The 21,119-nt window shown below is 43.9% G+C and overlaps 1 protein-coding gene and 1 pseudogene across 1 annotated transcript in view; both read left to right on the top strand.

The window, feature by feature from the left end:
• TRDN (triadin) overlaps positions 1-21,119 on the top strand; it is an 862,718-nt gene that overhangs the window by 636,503 nt on the left and 205,096 nt on the right. The window contains exon 44 of the mRNA XM_063919338.1: positions 2,305-2,358. Coding sequence (XP_063775408.1) covers positions 2,305-2,358 — 54 coding nt within the window. The remainder of the gene's footprint in view (positions 1-2,304; positions 2,359-21,119) is intronic.
• LOC134912655 (5S ribosomal RNA) lies at positions 13,499-13,617 on the top strand (annotated as a pseudogene).

Below are 21,119 nucleotides of genomic sequence, written 5' to 3'. Positions count from 1 at the left end.
TGATACCATTTATTTGTATTTGCATTGGAGTGTGGCTTCTCCAGTGTCACTCAGCAGTTTGGGAGCACTTTTGCAAGTATCTGGTGCTTTTATAGTATCAGGGTTGAGGTGTGGATCTGCGAGGTTGAGTAGTGCTTGCCAGAAAAGAGAGTCAAGAGGAGAAGTAAAGTAGATGTATATAGTGAAATGGCTTGTTGATGGCAGGAGAGAGAGACAATAGGGGAGAGAAATAAGGTGAGCAGGGAGGATAAAGATACAGGGCCTAATTCAGACCTGATAGCTGTTGTGCAAAATCACATTGCAGCCGATTATCAAATGACTGCGCATGCATATGCACTGCAATGCGCAGGCGTGAGCCCAAGTAGCGACAGAATGGTGTAAAATTTGATCGCTAGGCATATGCAAGGTTATTGACAGGAAGCGGACAATTGTGGGTGGTAACTGCCCATTTTCTGGGAGTTTTAAGGAAAACGCAGGCATACCCAAGCAATTTCTGGGAGGGTGTGGGATGTCAGCTTCAGTCCCGATCAGCCCGATTTTATTGCACTGTAGGAGTAAGTCCAGGGCTACACACAGACTAGAAAAATACTTTGATGGTGAGTGAGTAGCAAATGGATTTGCAGATGTGTGCTGTCTGGTGAAGTTTTCACATGGTATGCATATGCATTTGCACACTTGCACGTAGTGGGTTTTCATTCTCTGTGGATGGTGACTATCTGATCGCAGCCCTCTGAAAATTTGTGTCAATAACCTTGATGTTATGCTTAGTGATGGTATCCTTGGAAGGCAGAAGTAGGGAAGGAGTCAGGAATAAGTTAAAAGAGAGAAGGGGATGGTCAAAGAGAGGGAATGGGGAGTTGGTGTAATCAGAAATATGACAATGGTGAGTGAAGACCAGATCAAGTGCATGTCCACTCACATGTGAAGGTGGAGAGACCAAATGATGAATTGAGGGTAAGGAGTTTAGAGATAGAAGATTCTCTGAGGACATACTGAAGTCATCTCTGATGAGGGTGGGAAGGTCTGAAGAAAGTAAGTAGGGGATCAAGGAAGCAAAGTTGTCAAGGAATTTGGAGGTAGGGCAAGGGGGATGATAAATTACAGCTACATGAAGGTGGACATTTGGAAGAGGCAAATAGCATGACACCTGGTTGAAGCGACTGTAAGGGACAGTTCTGAGGGTATGAGTTGGTAGGAGTATTCTGAGGATAGAGGGACCCCAACACGACCAGCATGTGTGTAAGAGAATGTGAGGCCCCGCAAGGAGAGAGCAATTGGAGAAGTGGTGTCAGGGAGGAAAAAAAATCAGGTTTCAGAAATGACTAGGAGATTCAGGGAGTTGGAGATGAAAAGGTCATGGGGGACTAGTTTGTTACAGACAGATTTGGCATTCTAGAAGGCACAGGAGAGAGAGAGACCAACTTAGTATTGCAGAATGCCATTATTCCAAATGTGATGTTGCACATTTTGCCAGCAGAAGGCTTTACCTACAGTATGCAGTGTAAGATGTGCATGTGCAGTGTAAGTGATATAAGGAGCAGTGGATGCAGCTGTAAAGATAAATAATTTCCTCAGCCATTGGCGTATGTGCACAGTCATGTACTGTACAAGCATCTCAAGTTCATTCATATGGCAGTGCTTATTAACTTTACTGAAGGAAAACTGGAAAAATAAGGATTTGTACACAGTCACACAGGCATTACAGTGGTACTTAAATGTATTGAAAAACAATTTTCTTCCTTTTTAAGAGTATTAAACAATACAGACAGCTACATCCCGCCCTCCTCAAAATCCTGACAGTTGGCATGCCGACTAACAGGGACTATTTCCACCCATAGAGTGGGAATTGAACCTGTGGTGACTGCCGGTCACCCATACCCAACACTATTATACTATCATTATTTCTACACATATAATAGGCTATAAATTCACAGGTTGAATGTGAAAATTAAAAATTTTACATATGTTTATTAAGAATTAGGGTGCTATTTTATACATTTGGTCCTTTGTTATAAGAATTGTTACTAGGCTCTGGAACTGCTATTTCTCCACAATTGTGTTTATTTTTCTAATTACACAGTACATAACCACATGTGAATAAATTGAATCAGTCTTATTAGAAAACATTTTTTTTATTATGACAATAATAATGTTAATAATAATAATAATAATAATAATAATAATAATAATGTTAATGCATTTTATTGCCCAATCTAATAAAAAATGGACAATTTTCCCAACGCTAAGTATAAATCTTGTATTAAAATTGTCTAATTGTTTTTTTATTTTTCTATTTAACTGTAGAGCATCCAAGACATGAAGAAAGAACCCCAGCCCTAGAAATCCTAAAAATAAAAGGTAAAAATGCCATATAGAAATGTTGAGACTAATCATTTAAAGTTTTATAAATTATTCAGCCAAGAAAACCAAAATTAATTGTTTTATTAAAGATTCTCTAAAGAATGTTTGTTTGTTTTTTGGTTGTACCTGCCTACTGTATAATTAACAAATTGGCCAATAATTTCATTTTATGAAGATATTACTGTTATCTGCATTTTACTTGATTACATGACCATTGTCTTTATAGGCATATCATAATCCTTGTATCTTATCTAAACTTTTTTTTTTTTTGCTCAGTTTATTTTCTATGTGATTCTGTACTTGATGTTGGGGGATATGTTGACTACAATAAAAAAAATACTGAAAATATTGTTGTGTTTAAATTGTGAGATGTAACACATTTGTTACCTTTAAAAGTAGAGGACCAACAATTCAGCTGGATGAAACAAGTTTATAATTAAAGGCAAATGTCTACTGTTAAAACAAAACTGTGTTTTTTCTTAATCTGCAGTACTTTTAAAGTAAATATATATATTTCAATATTGTTTATAGAAGTTTAATCATAAGCTGCAATATACACTCAAAACATGCTTGTGAACACATACAAACTAGAGATGAGCGCCGGAAATTTTTCGGGTTTTGTGTTTTGGTTTTGGGTTCGGTTCCGCGGCCGTGTTTTGGGTTCGACCGCGTTTTGGCAAAACCTCACCGAATTTTTTTTGTCGGATTCGGGTGTGTTTTGGATTCGGGTGTTTTTTTAAAAAAACCCTAAAAAACAGCTTAAATCATAGAATTTGGGGGTAATTTTGATCCCAAAGTATTATTAACCTCAAAAAACATAATTTACACTCATTTTCAGCCTATTCTGAACACATCACACCTCACAATATTATATTTAGTCCTAAAATTTGCACCGAGGTCGCTGTGTGAGTAAGATAAGCGACCCTAGTGGCCGACACAAACACCGGGCCCATCTAGGAGTGGCACTGCAGTGTCACGCAGGATGGCCCTTCCAAAAAACCCTCCCCAAACAGCACATGACGCAAAGAAAAAAAGAGGCGCAATGAGGTAGCTGACTGTGTGAGTAAGATTAGCGACCCTAGTGGCCGACACAAACACCGGGCACATCTAGGAGTGGCACTGCAGTGTCACGCAGGATGTCCCTTCCAAAAAACCCTCCCCAAACAGCACATGACGCAAAGAAAAAAAGAGGCGCAATGAGGTAGCTGTGTGAGTAAGATTAGCGACCCTAGTGGCCGACACAAACACCGGGCCCATCTAGGAGTGGCACTGCAGTGTCACGCAGGATGTCCCTTCCAAAAAACCCTCCCCAATCAGCACATGATGCAAAGAAAAAGAAAAGAAAAAAGAGGTGCAAGATGGAATTATCCTTGGGCCCTCCCACCCACCCTTATGTTGTATAAACAAAACAGGACATGCACACTTTAACCAACCCATCATTTCAGTGACAGGGTCTGCCACACGACTGTGACTGATATGACGGGTTGGTTTGGACCCCCCCCAAAAAAGAAGCAATTAATCTCTCCTTGCACAAACTGGCTCTACAGAGGCAAGATGTCCACCTCATCTTCACCCTCCGATATATCACCGTGTACATCCCCCTCCTCACAGATTATCAATTCGTCCCCACTGGAATCCACCATCTCAGCTCCCTGTGTACTTTGTGGAGGCAATTGCTGCTGGTCAATGTCTCCGCGGAGGAATTGATTATAATTCATTTTAATGAACATCATCTTCTCCACATTTTCTGGATGTAACCTCGTACGCCGATTGCTGACAAGGTGAGCGGCGGCACTAAACACTCTTTCGGAGTACACACTTGTGGGAGGGCAACTTAGGTAGAATAAAGCCAGTTTGTGCAAGGGCCTCCAAATTGCCTCTTTTTCCTGCCAGTATAAGTACGGACTGTGTGACGTGCCTACTTGGATGCGGTCACTCATATAATCCTCCACCATTCTATCAATGTTGAGAGAATCATATGCAGTGACAGTAGACGACATGTCCGTAATCGTTGTCAGGTCCTTCAGTCCGGACCAGATGTCAGCATCAGCAGTCGCTCCAGACTGCCCTGCATCACCGCCAGCGGGTGGGCTCGGAATTCTGAGCCTTTTCCTCGCACCCCCAGTTGCGGGAGAATGTGAAGGAGGAGATGTTGACAGGTCGCGTTCCGCTTGACTTGACAATTTTGTCACCAGCAGGTCTTTCAACCCCAGCAGACCTGTGTCTGCCGGAAAGAGAGATCCAAGGTAGGCTTTAAATCTAGGATCGAGCACGGTGGCCAAAATGTAGTGCTCTGATTTCAACAGATTGACCACCCGTGAATCCTTGTTAAGCGAATTAAGGGCTGCATCCACAAGTCCCACATGCCTAGCGGAATCGCTCCGTGTTAGCTCCTTCTTCAATGCCTCCAGCTTCTTCTGCAAAAGCCTGATGAGGGGAATGACCTGACTCAGGCTGGCAGTGTCTGAACTGACTTCACGTGTGGCAAGTTCAAAGGGCATCAGAACCTTGCACAACGTTGAAATCATTCTCCACTGCACTTGAGACAGGTGCATTCCATCTCCTATATCGTGCTCAATTGTATAGGCTTGAATGGCCTTTTGCTGCTCCTCCAACCTCTGAAGCATATAGAGGGTTGAATTCCACCTCGTTACCACTTCTTGCTTCAGATGATGGCAGGGCAGGTTCAGTAGTTTTTGGTGGTGCTCCAGTCTTCTGTACGTGGTGCCTGTACGCCGAAAGTGTCCCGCAATTTTTCTGGCCACCGACAGCATCTCTTGCACGCCCCTGTCGTTTTTTAAAAAATTCTGCACCACCAAATTCAAGGTATGTGCAAAACATGGGACGTGCTGGAATTTGCCCATATTTAATGCACACACAATATTGCTGGCGTTGTCCGATGCCACAAATCCACAGGAGAGTCCAATTGGGGTAAGCCATTCCGCGATGATCTTCCTCAGTTGCCGTAAGAGGTTTTCAGCTGTGTGCGTATTCTGGAAAGCGGTGATACAAAGCGTAGCCTGCCTAGGAAAGAGTTGGCGTTTGCGAGATGCTGCTACTGGTGCCGCCGCTGCTGTTCTTGCGGCGGGAGTCCATACATCTACCCAGTGGGCTGTCACAGTCATATAGTCCTGACCCTGCCCTGCTCCACTTGTCCACATGTCCGTGGTTAAGTGGACATTGGGTACAACTGCATTTTTTAGGACACTGGTGAGTCTTTTTCTGACGTCCGTGTACATTCTCGGTATCGCCTGCCTAGAGAAGTGGAACCTAGATGGTATTTGGTAACGGGGGCACACTGCCTCAATAAATTGTCTAGTTCCCTGTGAACTAACGGCGGATACCGGACGCACGTCTAACACCAACATAGTTGTCAAGGACTCAGTTATCCGCTTTGCAGTAGGATGACTGCTGTGATATTTCATCTTCCTCGCAAAGGACTGTTGAACAGTCAATTGCTTACTGGAAGTAGTACAAGTGGGCTTACGACTTCCCCTCTGGGATGACCATCGACTCCCAGCGGCAACAACAGCAGCGCCAGCAGCAGTAGGCGTTACACGCAAGGATGCATCGGAGGAATCCCAGGCAGGAGAGGACTCGTCAGACTTGCCAGTGACATGGCCTGCAGGACTATTGGCATTCCTGGGGAAGGAGGAAATTGACACTGAGGGAGTTGGTGGGGTGGTTTGCGTGAGCTTGGTTACAAGAGGAAGGGATTTACTGGTCAGTGGACTGCTTCCGCTGTCACCCAAAGTTTTTGAACTTGTCACTGACTTATTATGAATGCGCTGCAGGTGACGTATAAGGGAGGATGTTCCGAGGTGGTTAACGTCCTTACCCCTACTTATTACAGCTTGACAAAGGGAACACACGGCTTGACACCTGTTGTCCGCATTTCTGGTGAAATACCTCCACACCGAAGAGCTGATTTTTTTGGTATTTTCACCTGGCATGTCAACGGCCATATTCCTCCCACGGACAACAGGTGTCTCCCCGGGTGCCTGACTTAAACAAACCACCTCACCATCAGAATCCTCCTGGTCAATTTCCTCCCCAGCGCCAGCAACACCCATATCCTCCTCATCCTGGTGTACTTCAACACTGACATCTTCAATCTGACTATCAGGAACTGGACTGCGGGTGCTCCTTCCAGCACTTGCAGGGGGCATGCAAATAGTGGAAGGCGCATGCTCTTCACGTCCAGTGTTGGGAAGGTCAGGCATCGCAAACGACACAATTGGACTCTCCTTGTGGATTTGGGATTTCAAAGAACGCACAGTTCTTTGCGGTGCTTTTGCCAGCTTGAGTCTTTTCAGTTTTCTAGCGAGAGGCTGAGTGCTTCCATCCTCATGTGAAGCTGAACCACTAGCCATGAACATAGGCCAGGGCCTCAGCCGTTCCTTGCCACTCCGTGTGGTAAATGGCATATTGGCAAGTTTACGCTTCTCCTCCGACAATTTTATTTTAGGTTTTGGAGTCCTTTTTTTTCTGATATTTGGTGTTTTGGATTTGACATGCTCTGTACTATGACATTGGGCATCGGCCTTGGCAGACGACGTTGCTGGCATTTCATCGTCTCGGCCATGACTAGTGGCAGCAGCTTCAGCACGAGGTGGAAGTGGATCTTGATCTTTCCCTAATTTTGGAACCTCAACTTTTTTGTTCTCCATATTTTATAGGCAGAACTAAAAGGCACCTCAGGTAAACAATGGAGATGGATGGATTGGATACTAGTATACAATTATGGACGGACTGCCACGGTTAGGTGGTATAAAAAAACCACGGTTAGGTGGTATATATTATAATAATAATACAATTATGGATGGACGGACTGCCTGCCGACTGCCGACACAGAGGTAGCCACAGCCGTGAACTACCGCACTGTACACTGGTTGATAAAGAGATAGTAGTATACTCGTAACAACTAGTATGACACTATGACGACGGTATAAAGAATGAAAAAAAAACCACGGTTAGGTGGTATATATTATAATAATAATACAATTATGGATGGACGGACTGCCTGCCGACTGCCGACACAGAGGTAGCCACAGCCGTGAACTACCGCACTGTACACTGGTTGATAAAGAGATAGTAGTATACTCGTAACAACTAGTATGACACTATGACGACGGTATAAAGAATGAAAAAAAAACCACGGTTAGGTGGTATATATTATAATAATAATACAATTATGGATGGACGGACTGCCTGCCGACTGCCGACACAGAGGTAGCCACAGCCGTGAACTACCGCACTGTACACTGGTTGATAAAGAGATAGTAGTATACTCGTAACAACTAGTATGACACTATGACGACGGTATAAAGAATGAAAAAAAAACCACGGTTAGGTGGTATATATTATAATAATAATACAATTATGGATGGACGGACTGCCTGCCGACTGCCGACACAGAGGTAGCCACAGCCGTGAACTACCGCACTGTACACTGGTTGATAAAGAGATAGTAGTATACTCGTAACAATTAGGATGACACTATGACGGTATAAAGAATGAAAAAAAAACCACGGTTAGGTGGTAGGTATATAATAATAAATAATACAATTCTGGTCGGACGGACTGCCTGCCGTGTGCCGACACAGAGGTAGCCACAGCCGTGAACTACCGCACTGTACACTGGTTGATAAAGAGATAGTAGTATACTCGTAACAATTAGGATGACACTATGACGGTATAAAGAATGAAAAAAAAACCACGGTTAGGTGGTAGGTATATAATAATAAATAATACAATTCTGGTCGGACGGACTGCCTGCCGTGTGCCGACACAGAGGTAGCCACAGCCGTGAACTACCGCACTGTACACTGGTTGATAAAGAGATAGTAGTATACTCGTAACAATTAGGATGACACTATGACGGTATAAAGAATGAAAAAAAAACCACGGTTAGGTGGTAGGTATATAATAATAAATAATACAATTCTGGTCGGACGGACTGCCTGCCGTGTGCCGACACAGAGGTAGCCACAGCCGCGAACTACCGCACTGTACACTGGTTGATAAAGAGATAGTAGTATACTCGTAACAATTAGGATGACACTATGACGGTATAAAGAATGAAAAAAAAAAACCACGGTTAGGTGGTAGGTATATAATAATAAATAATACAATTCTGGTCGGACGGACTGCCTGCCGTGTGCCGACACAGAGGTAGCCACAGCCGTGAACTACCGCACTGTACACTGGTTGATAAAGAGATAGTAGTATACTCGTAACAATTAGGATGACACTATGACGGTATAAAGAATGAAAAAAAAACCACGGTTAGGTGGTAGGTATATAATAATAAATAATACAATTCTGGTCGGACGGACTGCCTGCCGTGTGCCGACACAGAGGTAGCCACAGCCGTGAACTACCGCACTGTACACTGGTTGATAAAGAGATAGTAGTATACTCGTAACAATTAGGATGACACTATGACGGTATAAAGAATGAAAAAAAAACCACGGTTAGGTGGTAGGTATATAATAATAAATAATAAAATTCTGGTCGGACGGACTGCCTGCCGTGTGCCGACACAGAGGTAGCCACAGCCGTGAACTACCGCACTGTACTGTGTCTGCTGCTAATATAGACTGGTTGATATTTAAAGAGATATTAGTAGTATACAACAATACTATACTGGTGGTCAGGCACTGGTCACCACTCCTGCAGCAAAAGTGTGCACTGTTAATTAATATAATTGTACTCCTGGCTCCTGCTAACAACCTGCAGTGCTCCCCAGTCTCCCCCACAATTAATTATAAGCTTTTAATTTATACATTGATGACTGTGCAGCACACTGGGCTGAGCTGAGTGCACACAGACTGAGTCACACTGTGTGACTGACTGTGCTGTGTATCGTTTTTTTTTTCAGGCAGAGAACGGATATAGCAGAGAGAAGTGAACGGATATATTATATTAAATAAAAGTTAACTAGCAACTGCACTGGTCACTGACTGTGGTAAACTAACTCTGTCTGCGACTCTGCACAATCTCTCTCTATCTAATCTATCTATCTCTATTCTAATGGAGAGGACGCCAGACACGTCCTCTCCCTATCAATCTCAATGCACGAGTGAAAATGGCGGCGACGCGCGGCTCCTTATATAGAATCCGAGTCTCGCGATAGAATCCGAGCCTCGCGAGAATCCGACAGCGTCATGATGACGTTCGGGCGCGCTCGGGTTAACCGAGCAAGGCGGGAAGATCCGAGTCGCTCGGACCCGTGGAAAAAAAAGTGAAGTTCGTGCGGGTTCGGATTCAAAGAAACCGAACCCGCTCATCTCTAAAAACTCCACACCATATATATGGATGTGGAACAAGATAATTTTTTTGACAAAAGTGTGCGCTAATTTTATTAACCCCAGTCTGATATGTACCAAAAACTAAGTTGGGGTGTGTTAGACTCTGCACAACCTGGGTAGTATTTAAATTAGCAGTAAATATAAAGAAAGACCAGAATTGGACAATATATTGGAAGCTATTCCTGAATAGGTCCACCTGGTAGTGCACCCTGAGTCCAAAAATACAAGTTATTAAGAGAAGAGAAAAAAGTAGACTCTTGTGTGGGTGCACAAGAGTGTACTGATTGATGCCAGGAGAGCCCATTTAGCTACAGGACATGACCAAGGCTGGAAGCTGGGCGAAACACGTTTTCCTCAGGGCCAGCAGGGGACTCAATCACTGGATCACTCTACCTTGAGGCATGGTCATCCTTAAACAGACCGAGGATATGGGTAACTAGGGGCAGTATGCCCCCATCTTCCATCTATGTGATTATCTAGCATAAATTGCTTACTTTTACCCCTATCAGGCACAACGAATGTTGAACCTTAAATGCATTCATTTTCTATCTGAAATTGCAACTATTTATCTATCTTATTGTTTTGTGTTATTGTACTTAATTTGGGGTTTAACAAAACTTCATTGTGCTTGGAATAAGTATTTATTTAACTCAGTGTTCTGCAGGAACCATGTCTCCTAGGTATATATATCTTTTTTAAATCCTAGATTGTAACTATCTATCCACCAAGGCTTAAGTGTGACTTACAGTAGCACTTTGTTTCAGGGTCCTCATAAGACCATGTTTATTTCAATTGCGGATATATCATATTTTACCTTGGTGTAAATCACTCTGGGATTAGAAATTATTCACCCTCTCACAATTAACCTGATAGGTGGTATGTTCTGAAAATAGCTTTATTCATTACCGCTTTATATTATGAATTAAGATATTTGTCAATTTTTTCTCTCTATCTCTACCCTAATCTAAACTTATTCAGCGGACTCTCATTTATGATCCAGTGACATACTTGTGCTTTGAAGGCATAAATGTATATCTCACTGCCTAATGTAAACAGCAGATCCATGTACTCTATTTTAACCTGTATCTACCTATTTCAAATGGGTTATCTTGCTCTCTCTTATCTTCCTTTTTCTGAGGCAGATAATCTGCAAAGAGAATAACCCTTTAGGTGCATTCTCATTAGTGAGTCAGACAGGCTCATACACTATCCTACTGCCATACTTCATCGCTTATGCCCAATCTCGTCTGATCTTGGAAGTGACACAGTGTTGGCTTGTGTCAGTACCAGGAAGGGCGACCTCCTGGTAATACCAAGTATAGTAGGACAGTTCTAGCAGCCTTGCCTGGCATAAAACGCTAACAGCAGAATCACCAATTTCTCTCTTCCTTCTTGCCAATTGCCAATTTTTACTCTCTATGAAGAATATGACTTAAGATGGCAAAAAATATAATTAACGAGTGACCAGTATTCATGAAAACAATTTTTTGAGCTAAATGGGCTCTCCTGGCATAAATCAACCAATTTAGGTTTCAATTAAAACAGGTTATTGTACTGGCCCATACGTTGTGGTTGTAGTACTGGATGTGTCTACATCTCACCTCTTGACTATATATACAAATATAGAGGGACCAGAACATATTTTCTCCGGCAGGGTCCACAGTTTATCAACAGGATAACACTGGGATATGATGGAGCGACAGCGGATTGGTTCCAAACGATCACAAGCTTTCAGGCCTCCCAGGATGCAATGGGCCCATCCATATATCCCCGCCCACTGGCTCAGGCAAATCAGTTTTTTGTTTGGTGAGGCAGGAGCCGGACCGTGGTAGGAGGGCTGCTGTTCTATGGCAGCCCGAAGCTTTCTTGTTTTATTTTTATAGTCTTACTATGTTTTTGAGTGATCTTTCTTAACAGCGTTTTATACGCAAATTGGAAAGAGTTGCTCCAACAACTCTCCGCCGGGTCGCAACAACGCTTACCTATGAGTACAGTGCTGTCTCGGTGGGTGTCTGTGTCGGATATACTAGCAGGTCCAGCAGACGTTACCAGGCTGTGGCCAGAGCATAGGGAGAAGGTAAGGCATTGGTTCCCCGTAGTCGGGGAATATGGCCACAGTCGCACTGTATTGGAAGGAGACTACCAAACAGTAGCTGACGCGCCGCCACCACGGGTGCTTCAGCGCTAGGCCTTAGGGATCATAAGGCACCAGGAATAGTATGAGGCTGCGATCCCTAGGGTTGATGTCAGCGGTGGGAAGTTGGACACTCTCCTGGTTGCCCCTCCCCCCAGTTCATGACCAAATTCCACGAGTCTCCCGCCATGAACTGTTGCCTCACTTCCGTCTCAGACGATACCACGAGGGGTCTCGGTTGCAGCATAGGCCGCTGCATCTGTGTTCACAAGCACTGCCGCAAGGAGACCCAGTCGCAATACATGTGTCTGTATGGCTGGTGCGTCTGTATGCACGATGCGTCTGTGTTCACTAAAAGTTCCATGAGCGGTGGTGTACACTAGTAGCATCTGGATCCACTCAGCGTTCACTAATGTATTGATCGATCTTGGAAGTGAGGTGAGTCTCCCTGTATCCCACTCTACTGAGTACGGGGTATACAGCACTAAATTTCTATCTACTTTTGTCAGTATGAATAGTTAATTTTAAGTGCATATTGCATATGAGTCTGTGTACATTACTGTGGTTTCCTTCGCATTGCGCCTGTATACGTTAAATAGGTATAAAACAGAATTCAGTATTATGTACTCCTACATACTGTACTTCAAAATGTGTTCGTAGTTGATTATGTGCTCATATGACTAATATATGACTGCTAGTGTGATTGCTGTCTTTTATATATGTTTGTCAGTTGGTCTTCTGATCCTCAATGTGGGTGCATGGGTAACGGTCAGATTGATATCACTTTAGAATGATAAAGTGGTTACAGTCACAAATTGTGTAGTACACTGTGAAAGTGCTGATTATTTTCATATCTAAGAGCGGCAAAAGTGACGAGAGTACACTTACAGTAACACCAACACTCATAACATGTTGTCTTGCAAAAACTGTGTTATTCTCTCTGATCTGGTACAGGATGGTTTATATGTAAAATTATTTGCTTTTCAGCATAATACAAGGCAGATCCTTGATCTACGTCAAGAACAGATAGATCCCCCTTGGGCGATGTTTGCACATACCTTGTTCAGTATAGCTGAAAGGTTAATTCCTACAGCCTCAATACCAGGAATAGGGTTCACTATTAACCCATACATGCAGCTCTCTACCTACTGTATACCCAACAGCTTCTCCAATAAAGCAAGCTGATAAACCGAGTGTAAATAAATCATCAACTGCACAGGCTACACATGATGATTCATCAGATGATGAAAGCTCTACATACTCTACTTCGGCATACAAAGAACAGGTAGAGGGTATCAGCTTAGTGAATATATCTGAAATAATGAGAGCAGTAAAGGCCTTTCTGTCCCCAGGGGATCAGCAGAGCCTGTATTAAAAATAAAGGGCCTAGGTTTAAATGTCCCAAAAAATAGGGCCTCCTCATGGGGGACCCAAGCAGCTGATGGAAATCATGGAAAAGGTTTGGGCTATACCCAATAAGGAATATAGGTTCCCAGTAAATGGGATTCCATATATCCTTTTCCAGCTGGGGACTGTTTAAAAATAGCCTCCTGAAGTAGATATGCATATCATTGATAGTGCAAAAATCTATATGGCCTTTGCAGTCAATGTCAAAAGAGGGATGGTTTTCTGAAAACCACATGGTCTCTGTATGGGGCAGTCATAAGGCCAGCCATGACTTCACCTTGCATTCGACAGCCACACCACACTGGATAGGCCCAATCTCACTAGATCTTGGAAGCTAAGCAGTGTTGGGACTGGTTAGTTCTTGGAAGGGAGACCACCTTAGAATACCAGGTGCTGTAGGTACACTGGGCTTAGGTACTGGAAAACAGGTTTTCAGCACCTGCAAGGGAGCAAGAATCCCATATAGCACATATGGACACTAATGTTCTAGGGCATCAGCATTAACAGTAGCTGCTCACAGAGCAGTTTTGCTTACATACATGGAAAGCTTATTCAGAATCAAAGAAGGTTCTGGAAACTTTGCCTTTGGCTTGAAGTTTCTGTTTGGGAAGGAGTTAACAGATATTCTGCAGTCAGAAACAGACTCCAAGAAGGTCACGTTTCCTTCCACATATAACCTCAAACCTAGGGGTCCGGTTTTGGCCTTGTCGGTCATAAAGGAACGTAACAGCCCCAATACAATAAGTTTGGTAAGGCAAAGAAGCAAAGGCAACCAGAGGGCCAGCTTCCAAACCAGAGGATAAGCCATCAGTGTGATGGTGCGGGCCTCCTTCTGGGGGACCCCAAAAGGATAGGAGGTCAACTTCTTCAGTTTGCACAGATCTGGTAGCAGTCTACAAACAGATTTCTGGGTGTAAGAAGCAGTATCTCTAGGTTATGCTTTCCCTTCTAGAAGCATCTCCTCGAAGGTTCTTCTGTTCCAGTCCATCTCGGGTGGAGGCAAAGGACAGGGGTTTGCAAGAAGCAGTTCAGAAATTGCTTTTGTCAGTAATAGTCATTCCAGTAACCCCTGCACAATAGGGACAGGGGTTTTTACTCCAACCGGGTTTGGGTTCAGAAGGATCCTTTCACCCCATTCTCAAAATCCCAAACAGATAAGTTTGGGTACCACGGTTCACATGGAGATGTTGTGCTCCATAATTTTTGCATGGAGCCATGAGATTACATGGTATTCCTGGATAGTCAGGATGCTTACCTACAGGTTCTTATAGCACTGTTCCATCAGTGTTATCTCAAGGTTCACCATCCTCCAGCAACATTTTCAGTTCCAGACCTTACTCTTTGGGTTAGCCACAGCCCCCAGAGTACTGTATGTACCAAAATTATGATGATTATGGCATCTTATCTCCGCAAGAAGGGGATAAGAAAATGACCATACCTCGACCACCTTTTTTATCCTGGCACAATCACAGGAAAAGCTTCTGTGCCATCTCCAACAGACGGTGACTTGTCTGCAGAGGCACGGGTGGTTCATAAATTGGGCAAAGTCATCTCGGGTTCTGTCACAGCGGATGACTCACTGTGGGGCTGTACTGAATTAGAGTCTGCAGAAAATTGATTACCTCGGAACAAGATATCCAAGGTACAGTAAAGTACTCATGAGTTGTTACACAGTCAAACAATATCAATCCACGCAGCTATGCGACTGATGGGTTTGATGGTGTCAACAATCAACATGGTAGAGTATGAACAATTCCACTCAAGACCTTGGCAGCATCTGATTCTGGCCAGATGGAATGGAATACTGTACGTCAGACAATAAAGAAACAGACTATGGTACTTTCACACAAGGTAAGAAAGTCATCAGCCTGGTTGCTACAGACATCCCATCTAGACAAAGGGAGAACCTTTTTGGATATCAGATGGGGGATCCTGATAACAGATGCCAGTCTTCAGGGCTGGGGAGTAGTGTCCGGAAGATTATGGTTCCAGGGACAATAGACCACAGTAGAAAGCTGCCTGCCAATAAATCTGTTAGAACTTCAGACTGTTTCAGGGCCATATACATGGCAATGATTCAGGCAAAGGACACTCTTCAAGGAAGACCAGTCCTGATCCACTCGGACAATTTAATGGCAGGGGCGTACCTCAACCATCAAGGAGGAAAGCGCAGCCACACAGCAATGAAGGAGGTAAGTCACATACTAAAGTGGGCTGAACTCCATCTTCATTCCAGGAGTCCTAAACTGAGGAGCGGACTTTCTCAGTCGACACGCCATTCAAGCAAGCAAATGGGCTCTACACCCGGAAATCTTTCAGACTTTGGTAGACAAGTGGGGTTTGCCAGAGATAGATCTTATGGCGTCCCGTCTGAACAACAAAGTGCCCGCATACGGGGCAAGAACAAAGGATCCCGGAGTGATCTTTGTGGAAACCTTGTAAGTGAAATGAGATTTTCATCTGGTGTATCTATTTCCTCCGATCATCCTGCTACCAGGGTGGTAAGGAAAATAAAAGAAGCAAAGGGTGTTGTGATTCTAATAGCTCCGGCTTGGCCCAGAAGGCATTGGTACACAGATCTGCAGAGAATGTCGATGGATGCTCCATTTCTGCTCACTCAACGTCCAGATCTACTAATGCAGGGTCCTTGTTATCACAGGCATCTGTATCAACTATCGTTGACGGCGAGGCTCTTGAAACCTCTATCCTGAAGTCAAGAGGATTCTCGCTACAGGTAATTCAAACAATGCTCAGTGCAAGGAAACCCTCCTCAGCTCGCATTTATCACCAAATATGGTAGACCTATATTCATGGTGCAGTGAAAGAAATATGGACCCGAAATCTTTTCAAGTTTCCAGGGTCTTAGATTTCCTTCAGGCGGGTATGGATAAAGGTTTGAAGGTGGCTTCCTTGAGAGTATAAGTATCAGCATTGACTGTATGGTTCCAAAAGAAAATTGCCAATTTACAGGATGTGCATACTTTTTCCAGGGAATGCTGCGCATTCAACCTTCTTTTGTTCCTCCTACAGTGCCTTGGGACTTAAATTTAGTCCTGAAAGCCCTTCAAATTGCTCCGTTTGAACCACTTAATAAAGTGGATCTTAAATGGTTGACAGCTAAAGTTCTCTTTCTACTGACTATGCATCAGCTAGAAGAGTGTCAGATTTAGGCGAGCTCTCATGTTCTCTTTTTCTGATTGTTTTTTTCCAGATAAAGCAGTTCTCAGAACTAGGTCTGGGTATCTTCCTAAGGTGGTTTCTAAAATCAACCTTAATGAAGAAATTGTAGTCCCGGTTTTCTCAGGTATCGGGACTTTCTGCGGGAGATTCGTCACGGGACGTAGTCCGAGCATTAAGGATCTACGTGGATCGCACCAGTGCCATCAGAAAGACAGATTCTATCTTCATTGTCTACGGAATTCACAAGAGAGGATGGCCTGTTACTAAATAGACGCTGGCTAGAGGGCTTCGAATGACGATTTTGGAAGCATATTCTCAAGTGGATCTCCCTGTTCCGGCTAATGTCTCTGTTCACTCTACTTGTAAGGTAGGTCCTTCATAGGCAGCACTACATGGTGCTTCAGCAGAACAGACATGTAAGGCAGCCACATAGTCTTCCATTAACACATTCATTAGACATTATGCTTGGATACTTTTGCCTTTCATGACGCTGAATTCGGGCGTAAGGTTCTCCTATCCCGACCACTAAAATTGCTTTGGGAGATCCCAATGTTATCCTGTGGATAACCTGTGGACCCTGCTGGAGAAATATACGTTATGGTAAGAACTTATCATTGATAATGATATTTCTTCTAAGTCCACAGGTTCCACAGGGATCCCACCCTGATGCACCTGATTTGAGGATCTTGCTACTCACTAACCTCTACCTTCTTGTACGGAAGGGTGTGCATGTGTGTTTTTCTCGCTTGATTAGGGCTCTACATGATGCTCCTGCCTAGATGCTTTGGAATCCAACTGATTTGCCTGAGCCAGTGGGCGGGGATATATGGACCGGCCCGTTGCATCCTGGGAGGCCTGAAAGCTTGTGATCATTTGGTGCCAATCCGCTGTCGCTCCATCATATCCCAATGTGATCCTGTGCAACCTGTGGACTTAGGAGAAATACCGTTATCAATGGTAAGTTCTTACCATAACGTATATTTATATTTTATACAAAATTATTTTTCCTTTTTTGTATATGAAAAAAACAATTTTATCTGGCTATTAAAAGTTTAGTTTTAGTTTTCATAACAACACATAAATTCTTACTTCCATAACAAGAATGTACTAAAAACTACCAGAAGAGTTTTGCAATAAATTTGCTTTTTTATTTTATATTAATAACAAGATTTTTTCTTTAAAACTGGTAACATATTTCTTTTGAAAGTATCACATATATATAAGCAAAAGTATCACATGAATAAAAACACATACATAAAAAACAATCTACTAATATACTTTACACAATTATGATGGCAAATGTGGGGTGTCCTTTTTCAATAATATATAACCTGTTTTGTAGATCACAGGTATTTATACCTGTGGCCCATTGTAGGTGATAACTGAATTTTTTTTCTTGAAACAGATATATATACTGTAGTGGCACCACTGCATCATGAAAATATATTCATATAAGTATACTGAGGCTTTTATTTCTATATTTCTGTGGCTGGGAAATCAGCAGTGAAGTCAAGTGGTTAGATCATGAGCATATTCTGAGACTGCACTCGGTATCTCACCACTATATAGTAGTAAGTAGTGGCGACCTCCTCATTTACTGTGTGTTTCAGTCACCTCATACCGCTTACATCCTCTGTTTTGTGTACTGTGCTTACAGTCACATAACATAGGGGGTTATTTACAGGTATTGTGTTTGTCTGGCTATTTTGTACTGTTACGCCCTAAGGCTACATTCCTTATAATGTCTGCTACACAGGGCAGGAAATCTGCAGACACTTCTGCATCCTGCAGTACTGGCACCATGGATTTACCTGAGGGGGAAGTTTTAGCTGCTGGTTCAGGCACTGAGTGCCATACACCCAGTCAAACTACAGCACCTGGGCCAATCAGGACCCACCCTGGCAGCATTCTCAAGTCTGCTGACTACACTTGTGACACATCTTATGCCCCCTTGTGGAACCTCCTGTGCCATTGCAGCCACATATTGTCCCTGTAGTTAATTTGCCCTGGGCAGATACTCTGTCTACCCAATTACAACAATTAATCAGTTTTTGGTTAGACAAAAGTCTACCCCACGCTCCATTGGGACCAAGGGGGTCATCTAAATGGGCCATTTCTTCCTCACAATCCACTAGTATTTTGGATAATTCTTCTGATGAGGATGGGGAATATACTGATCCATCAGACACTGATACAGTTGCTTCTGATGAGGAATCTACAACCAAGGTTGATGTTCCTGACCTTGTGGAAGCTATTAAGCTAATTCTTCAAATAGATGATGACATTGAGCCTACTACTGCATCTAAGAAACCTGATAAGTTCAAACATAAGTAGGTTGCTAAAGTAGTCTTACCACATTCTGACCATTTAATTGACATACGTCAGGAATCCTGGTCGTCTCCAGGAAATAAATTTCCCCTGTCTAAAAGATGCTAACGCGTTATCTTATCACTGCGGAGCGGAGTAACAAGTGGGAAACTCAACCGCCGGTGGACTCTCATGTCGCCCGTCTTGTGGTGTCATCTACTCTGCCTGTCACCACCGTCACCTCACTGAAGGAACCAATGGAGAAGCGTGTGGAAAGATGCCTGAAGTCTATTTACTCCCTTACTGGCACTGTACTGTATATAGACCCACTATGGCAGCCTCCTGGGCTGTGAAAGGTATTGAAGCATGGGTTCAGGCAATTGAGGATGAGCTGCCGTAGGATTTTTCTGACACTGCTAGACAATATTTGTCTTATATTACAACAGCCTACCACTATATTCAAGAGGCGGCCTCTGATGCAGGTGTAATGGCGGCCAAGGCATTTACTACATCTATCCTGGCTCATTGAATTATGTGGTTGAGGTCCTGGAAGGTGGACCTGGACTCCAAAAAGACCTTGGAGATGCTCCATTTGGCTACTGCCAAGACTGCGTGTCTCCCAAATACTAATCCTTCAGCTCCAAAGGCTAAGAGTACCACCTTTTGTTCCTTACGACCACCAGGAAAAGCAAAGGGTCAGGCGTATCCATGATAGGCTCGTGCTTTCAAAACCACTAAGCCTAAATCTAAGCAATCCTGGGCCGCCCGTCAGACTGCATCCAAACAAGACAAGCCTGCTGCAACATGGGGTGGCCCTCCCCCTGGGGGACCCCAGGTTGTGAGGCCAACTTCTGCAGTTTGCCCAGGCCTAGTTAAAGACCACTTCATATGCCTGGGTGCGGGAAGTTGTCTCTCACGGGTATGCAATCTCTTTCAAGAGACGTCCCCCTCGCCAGTTTTTCACAACCATTATCCCTGCGGATCCGTTAAAAGTGAAAGCTCTACGCTTGGTTGTACAATCCCTCCTGGATACAGGCGTGGTAGTGCCAGTACCTCTGTCTCAGAGAGGCAGGGGCTATTATTTAACCCTGTTTCTAGTTCCAAAGCCAAATGGGTCCTTCCGGCCTATACTCAACCTCAAATCATTGAACAAGTTTGTGAGAGTATCCAAATTCCATATGGAAACTCTGTACTCTATAGTGCTGGCCATGAAACCTGAAGACTTTATGGTATCCCTGGACATACAGGATGCTTACCTGCACAAACCTATTGCCATGTCGCATCAGCAATATCTGCGATTTGCTATTGGCAACCTACGTTATCAATTCCAGGCACTGCCTTTTGGATTGGCCGTGGCCACTTGGATCTTCACCAAGGACATAGCCATGATGACGGCTATTCTCCGCCATCAGGGTATCAGGATCCTGCCATATCTGGATGACTTGCTGAACCTGGAAAACTCCCAAGAGGTTCTCCTCAGTCATCTGGAACTGACGGTCCAATTACTACAAGCCCATGGGTGGCTCATCTACTGTAAAAAGTCCTCACTGGTCCCTGCTCGGAGCATGGTGCACCTGGGGGCACTACTGAACACACACAACCAATGATTGTTTTTGTCTCCAGAGAAAGTCCTGAAACTTCAGGACAGGATCAGATATTTCCTCTCTAACCCAAGAGTGTTGATACACTCGCTGATGCAAGTACTAGGCATCATGGTGTCGGCTTTCGACATGTTAGAGTACGCTTAATTTCATTCCCACCCTCTGCAGAGGTTAATTCTTTCCAAGTGGGATGGCCTGCCTCATCGGATCAGATCTCAAATGATCTCCTTGACTCTGGAGGTTCGTCTGTGACTGAGATAGTGGCTACAGGATCAACAATTGAGCAGGGGCCGTCCCTTCTGGATCTCCAACTGGGTCCTTCTCACAATGGATTCCAGTCTGTGGGGTTAGGGCATGGTGTTGGAGCAACGCTCTCTCCATGGTCGGTGGACCAGGGAGGAGTCTCTCCTCCCAATAAACATTCTGGAATTGCGGGTGGTGTTCACTGCATTGACACTGGCCTTGCTTCTAGTACAGAACAGGCCTGTTCAAGTACAATCAGACAACGCCACCACTTTGGTGAACATACATCATCAAGGCGGCACTCAAAGTCGCATGGCAATGCTGGAAGTATCAAAAATCCTCAGTTGGGCGGAACGCCATCTGCCAGCAATATTGGCAGTGTTCATCCCTGGAGTCCTCAACTGGGAAGCAGATTTCCTCAGTCATCAGGATGTTCACACCGGAGAGTGGAGTCTTTCAACTCCTAGTGGACAAGTGGGGCCTACCAGACGTAGACCTGATGGTGTCTCGACACAATCACAAGGTTCCGGTCTTCGGATCAAGGACAAGGGATCCTCAAGCAGCATTTGTGGA

Source organism: Pseudophryne corroboree, chromosome 4 (assembly GCF_028390025.1).
Source record: "Pseudophryne corroboree isolate aPseCor3 chromosome 4, aPseCor3.hap2, whole genome shotgun sequence".
Classification (NCBI taxonomy): Eukaryota; Metazoa; Chordata; class Amphibia; order Anura; family Myobatrachidae; genus Pseudophryne; species Pseudophryne corroboree.
Note: the sequence above shows the minus strand (reverse complement) of the source record. Positions and strands in the feature narration are given on the sequence as shown.